This window comes from Hemisphaericaspora subhashii (genome assembly GCF_019202705.1).
Source record: "Hemisphaericaspora subhashii strain CBS 10753 chromosome Unknown scaffold212, whole genome shotgun sequence".
NCBI classification, from domain to species: domain Eukaryota; kingdom Fungi; phylum Ascomycota; class Pichiomycetes; order Serinales; family Debaryomycetaceae; genus Hemisphaericaspora; species Hemisphaericaspora subhashii.
The window spans coordinates 2,788-9,549 of NW_026057482.1; the positions used below are offsets into that span (position 1 = coordinate 2,788).

The following is a 6,762-nucleotide window of genomic DNA, read 5'->3' on the forward strand; positions in this document are numbered from 1 at the left end:
CACAAATGAAGGCGATTTAGAATGAACTGAATAAGTTCACTGAATTAATTTGCAAACCAAACTCCATTGAAAGAATTTCTGAAGATGCGCAGTTAAGTTATCAAAATATTGAATGGGCTGGTATCATGGAAGATATCAGAACAATGTCATGTTATCTGTCAAGTTCGTAAGAATGGACCTAAAGGCAAAGATAACGAATTAACTAAAACGAAAATATAAAAAGGTTTGTTTGGTCAAGCTTACTCAACCAATTAATAAAGATACTGAAATTTCTAGTTAATATGTTGAAGGTAAAACGTTGAAGAGAATTCTGAAACTAATGAAGGTGAAATAAGTAACCGAATTATAATTGAGATGAATTAGCTATTATTATGACAGCCACAAGTTATAAGTTGCAATGGAATAAATGAACAAATTTTTGCAAGGTAAAGAATTAGAGTTGTTGAGTTCCAAAGTCTTAATTTTGGCACTACTTAGTCAAGCAATTGAGTTGAGAAAGAACGACCAAGTTCGTAATATAATGAATAAGCAAATGAGACTTCGATAAGATTGACTTCGGAACTGATGGCAATAAAATGACATAATGATGTCATGAGGTGCTGTTTCAATTAATATTAGCGATAAATTGGATGAACCTGAAATAATTACAATTATTATGTATGTTAAAGAATTATGCGGAAACAGTGAGAAGCACTTAAAGAGATAATTTTCGGAAAGAAATTAGAATCAAGTCAACCAAGAAACGTTTCGCCAAGATTGAATTCTACTAAAACACAAGATTACATGTTATGTCAAATGAATACTGAAAGAGTTGCAACAGAGTGTATGCTATTGACAGTCCAATAGAGATTGATTTAGTTGAGAATTACGTTTCGTTAATGAATATTGATTTAGGAACTGCATGATTAATCAGATAGAATCTATCAAAGAAACAAGTATGCTATTATAGCAACCAACATAGTGAATTAGAAGATATACATTCTGAAACAAATTGACAATAGTTGAAATTGAAAATCAGCAAAGAAGCTAACGCTATTGATCATTAACATGAGAAGAAATGTGAATGTCTCTTATAAATATATTTTAAATAATACAATTGAAGGTACTGATAAAACAGTTGACAAAACGATGCATCATAAGTTTACTTATATACAAAGAAACTATGTTATTATCATTTAGATGTTTGCAATTAAATGTGCAAAAATGAATTGTACTACAACCAAAATATTCGGAAAATCAGATCAATGTATTGAATCACATTATACCACACATCAGTTATATTGGTTAAGTTCAAGAAATATGGACGATATTCTTATAATTATATTACAATAGTATTAACAAAGGATTACACAGAAATAATCATGTCAGGTCTTACAAACTTAAGAATACTATAGTTATTCATTAATATTTTTGATTATTATACAGAATTGTACAATGTCTCGAGAAATGAGATCAACGAATTAAATAAATTTTGAATGACATCAAGAAAGATAAATGTTCGAGTCAAATTAATATGTCTCATAGATACCAAAAATTGAATGAAGATTTTTAAAATTGAAATTCAGATGAAAATTATCTAATAATAGTCACAATCAATGGCATCATTTTTAAGATCATTCGTTGTCAATATTTCGATTGCTTTGTAAAGAAGAATGATGTATTGAAATTAGACATAAAAGAGTTAAATGAATATCTAATAAAGGCATCAGAAAAGCCAGAATAAGTCAAATTACAATCAATTTTGAATTTTCCCCATACATACCCAAATTTAGATCAAGATTTTGAAATTAAAATTCTTAGGGGCAAATAACCGTAATAAGGATGATAGGGGAGAAGTTGTACAAAAAAGCAACAATGATGAAGGTACCATTGTACCAGAACCAGATATGGCACATAAAAACCATACAGTTGAATTGAAGAAATAGAGTCAGAAAATGATGATTCTTACGAAGATATTATTGTCTCCCAGAATAACGCTAATGTCGTTGAAAACGCTAATGTCGTTAATAACCACGCTAATGTCGTGAGTAGTGCACTGAAGAACAAACATGCTAATGTCATGAAACCAAGGAACAAGAAACATGCTAAAGTCATGAGTTCCAAAATTGGTAAACACGAAAAATTCGTGAAGACTGGGAAGACAAAACACGCAAAAGGTCGTGAGTTCACCGAACAGCAAACATGCAAAAGTCATGAGTTCACCGAACAAGATGGAACAAGAAACATGCAAAAGTCATGAGTTCACCGAACAAGATGGAACAAGAAACATGCAAAAGTCATGAGTTCCGAAATTGCAGAAGTCGTGAAGACAAGAGCAATTGATCTGGGATCTGATGCAAAAGTCGTCAATCTCAATAGTAATGATCAAGAAAACACGCTGGGGAGTTGCGCAAAAGTCGTGTGGCCCAGGAAATCGAGGACGAAGGACGTTAAACATCCTGAATTCTCACATTGGGTAAAGAGAGGAAAATCGTTTCGTGGCAGAAACCATGAAACCGACACAAGATAAGCAAGAACAAGAAAATTGCTGAGGTACAAACAAGTACAAAATTCAAACAAACTGAAGAATCGATTAGAAGATCAAACTTAGAAAGATTAACAGTGCTTCTAAAGAAGTATTACAATTAGTGAATATGTACACAATTCAAATAAAATGGAAAAGAAGATCAAACCGACAAAGACAGTTAGTGAATCTGCATTTATGTGAAGATGAAGATGAAGATGATAATATGGAACCAGAATAATTATTTGTTATATGAATATAGTTATCACCCATGATAGAAAACTAATATGAAATTCAACTCAAATTGAAATCACTTTAAGAACAGTTTATTCAAGATTTAGATACCAGGAGGCGTTGATTTTAAATAAGTAGATGAAATTCTAGTCACTTGGTTAAAGAAAATTACTATTATTTTAGAAGTTAGTTTTTTAGAAAACACGATTTAGAAGTTAAGTCTAATTAGTTAATTGTTGAATTAGGTGATGAGGTTATACCAATACACAATCAAGATTGTTAAGTTGAGCAAATCCAGTTATAGTTTTAAACAAGACTAGTTATGAATGATTTATAATGTTTACAAGAATACTCATTTAGTTTTATTTCCAGAATATAGTCGAACAAGCAATCACTGATATCTACATTGACAATATTTTCATATTTTTCGAAAAGAGGAATCAGTTGAAGATTTCAAAAGCAAACTAGAAGTTGTTTTTAGGGATTTAGGGGAGATACTCTGAATACCTTGGAAAGAAATTTATAAAATTCAACGGGAATATTCAAGAAGTCATAAGGAATTCATATTCAAGATTGTCACAAAACTTTGTTCCCATCATACTAAGAAATCCATAAAATCAATTCTAATAGTTAAAGAGGCTCATAGAACTAAAGATAAGGAATAAATTACTTAGCATTAAAAATTGTCAATAATGATCATTTAAACACGACCAATACACAACAATATTAGAATTAGCATTGCGGTCAGCTATGAATACTAAATCAGATCTATGTTAAGTTTTTTCAATCATTTGCGAACTACAGTTGGTTATCAGATTGTCTCAGATATTTTTGACTATACATTCGATATTAAAATTGATTGCATGATAAAAATTATAAAAGCCATATATCACAAGGTCCAGAACTAAAACATTTCAGATATTATTTATACTCAAGAGGACATTAGATATTATTCCAAAAGAATGATTTACAACTAACAGAATAGTTGAGTTAATACTGACACACAGAAGTGGTTAACAGTCAATACATGTGATAGTCAAACATTTAAGTTGAACTCACCAATGAATGAATCCTCGAATAAAATATGTCATCAAGAAGACAAGACTTTAGGGTCGATCCAATTATTGTCAGATAAGATATTATGGTTGTGATCAAACATTATCCGAATTAATTTTGAAATTATTAGAAGAATCATTTGATATTATTTGTTAATACTTAATGGAACTTTGTCAAAGGAAACGTGAGTTTCTTATCTTAGATTAGTACTAAAGCTAATATTGCTAGTATATCGTTTACACCATTAGATAGATGAGACGTTATTACGTTTAGAAGTCAATTATTTGAAGTAAGTCAGTTACATGAAGGTTTAGAAAAATTAAGCTTTGTGTTGTATGTGTCGGTGGATTCGGTCGAAGCTGTCGAACGAATTATGGGTCACTGGGGGCTACTTTGGGTTACTGAGGGATCATACTGTTGCCGTGGTTTAAGGCTCGAATACAATCTGTCAATGCCTCTCGGTCAGTGACGAGATTAGGGGAGTGTTGGTATTCTACCTTGATGGGTCGTGCGGGTAACGTCACATTTACATCGATGTATAATTTCACGTCATTGGTTAACACTAGGATATTTATTTTTCCGTTGTAAGTGTCCAGTTGGCCGACGTCCAAATAAATTGATCGCGCCATAGTAATTTTCCCAAACGGTACCTTTAGTTAACTAATCGAAAGAGTGGTTATAACTATCGGCTACTTATTACAAAAATTACTGATCACAGTATATCGATACTAATTTGATATATTGACATCCCCGGGTTTATCATCTATACATAGAACTCTAATACATAACTTATTGTTCTTGAATATCCACCGTTTCACTACGCGAGCACACTTCTAGTTCAACACATTGTACTTAGTGATTCAATTCTTGATTTGGGCAGGCTGGTAACTGAATGGGTATCCGCAGTTTGCTTCGACGGTGGTCAATCGGTGCTTCGTGTTAACAATCCAAAAGCTCTACCTCCTATTAATGTGTTTCAATTTGGGCATGGAGATTGTATCGAAGCTATGGTCGACGACCCTGACAGCAAAGGTATAGACTATCATAGTCCAGAATTAACAATAGTTAACGTTGAAAGATTTAAGGCTAAGCGTGCACCTGATATTTATTATGGCTTTAACATTGGTGATGGATACAATAAGGAAAAGTTTCAAGTAGAGTCTATGGGTGATAGACTTCGTGTCTGCTATTACGAACCTGGCAACGCTTCTCCCTGTCCTAAGTCATGTGATTCTGAGATTCCTGATCGTATCCCAGCTCAAGATCCAGTTGTTGTTACTTCAACAATAGAAGAAGGTCCGACTGTCATACTTACCATTACAACAACTGAAGAGCAGTGGACTACCATTACTTTCACCGTCGAACCTTCAGCTGAATCTACGCTTGCGACCACTACTGTGACCACAGCTGAAACCACTAACCACAACTGAAACTTCTGACGTGGTATGTTTAGTTTGATTTTGTTGATGATGCTTTAAGCTCACTAGTTTGTTGAATTTATTTATAGTTTACTCTGATGATTATATAGTGAAATGAATATTTTATGTTTTCAATGGAATATCGATCTCTTCTTATTGCATTCAGTAACACCCGTAGTTCTCAGAAACGCTTATCGCAAAGCAATCTAGCTGTAAATGTTTATTCAGAAGTGTTGTAATACATTTCAGCTAACTATCGACTTGTGAAATTTCTGCATATACTACAGGGGCCTCTGTCTACGAAGATCAATCAAGTGGGTTTAATAATGGCTGCGACTAAAACACATCTGAATTCATGTCCAAAAATGAATTTCTTAGTATGCATCATCAGAAAATGGAGGCGAAACATTCAACTACTTGCTGTTTAACGTGCATGAAGAGTCTACATTAATGTTTTTAATTTATTTGTATTAGCTGTTACTTATTGTATAATGTGGTTAAGGCTATAAGATGGGCCTTGATGCTGTCTTTTATTTTATATAGAATGCGTTTACAACTTGTATGACCATTGTTGATTTTAAAGTAAATGAGGCGGATGATAAGAAATTGACTCTAAACTTAGCTTAATAAAAAAAATAAACGGCCAATCGAATAAGGGAAGTAAATCGGCAGTATCTGTCACATACGCGCTGTATTGGTAATTGAGACGAACAACACTCTCTTTGCAAAACCTCTTTAGTTATTTTGTCTAATTTGAGATCATCGCTAGACATGAAAATGGCTTCATGAAAAAGTTTCCCCAACAGTTATTATGTTACTATGCAACAGGACAATCGGTTAAAATGAGCTACCAATCAATCGCAGATTTAATAGTCCAATGTTTGTAATATTTCTATTATATAAGTATGGTTCGGGGGAAGTTATTATTTTTTAGCTAATTTCCTTGTAGCTCTTTTATATGGTTCAGCCCAAAGAAACGTTTTTGTCTGGATGTTTGTTTGGTCATGTACGAATGGTTGTTTATCAACAAGAAGCGCCGATCATCGCAGAATCGTTATGTCGAAGGAAAGCCAGTAATTATTTTATAAAATATGCCAAACTAGATCAATTATTTTGAAGGATGAGCAAAAGCAATTCAAGATGTTAAAAAATAAAATTCGAGAATCTGGAGATAAGACGATCATGGCCTGTTTTAACAAACATCTATTTCGTAAAACAATAATACAACTATTCTAAAACTGTTCACAATAGCAAAAGTTTTGAGAAATCATACCCTACAATATGTAGACCAATTATTCTGAACATAGATCTAAATACTGTGAGGTTCTAAACTTGAGATGAGCTTCTGTCATCGTTATTTTTTTGTTTCAACACGTCTGTTAAGCAATAATATATAGATTTCTTAAATAATTATTATTATGGTAAGAGAAAATAAAAGTAACGCCGTGTATTATTAGAAAATATTTTTCTAATTAAATTTACTTTTCTTTTACTAGTTTTCTGGAATCTCATACGATTTGGTCATTTTTAAAATTTTTCCTTTTTTTCTGA

General features: G+C 32.4%; 1 protein-coding gene and 1 pseudogene across 2 annotated transcripts; both read left to right on the plus strand. All coding sequences in view use genetic code 12, as the record gives it.

Moving 5' to 3' along the window:
• Positions 1-795: 795 nt before the first annotated feature.
• Positions 796-2,239, plus strand: J8A68_006124 (annotated as a pseudogene). Its single transcript has 2 exons — positions 796-823; positions 1,926-2,239. Coding segments are annotated over exons 1-2 (342 nt in total).
• Positions 2,240-3,798: 1,559 nt separating this feature from the next.
• Positions 3,799-5,223, plus strand: J8A68_006125 (uncharacterized protein; the record flags this gene model as incomplete). The annotated part of the gene is made up of 3 exons (XM_049410264.1): positions 3,799-3,881; positions 4,070-4,218; positions 4,631-5,223. The coding sequence occupies 3 exons, from the start codon at positions 3,799-3,801 to the stop codon at positions 5,221-5,223; spliced, it is 825 nt and encodes a 274-aa protein (XP_049260599.1).
• Between the last annotated feature and the right edge of the window lie 1,539 nt (positions 5,224-6,762).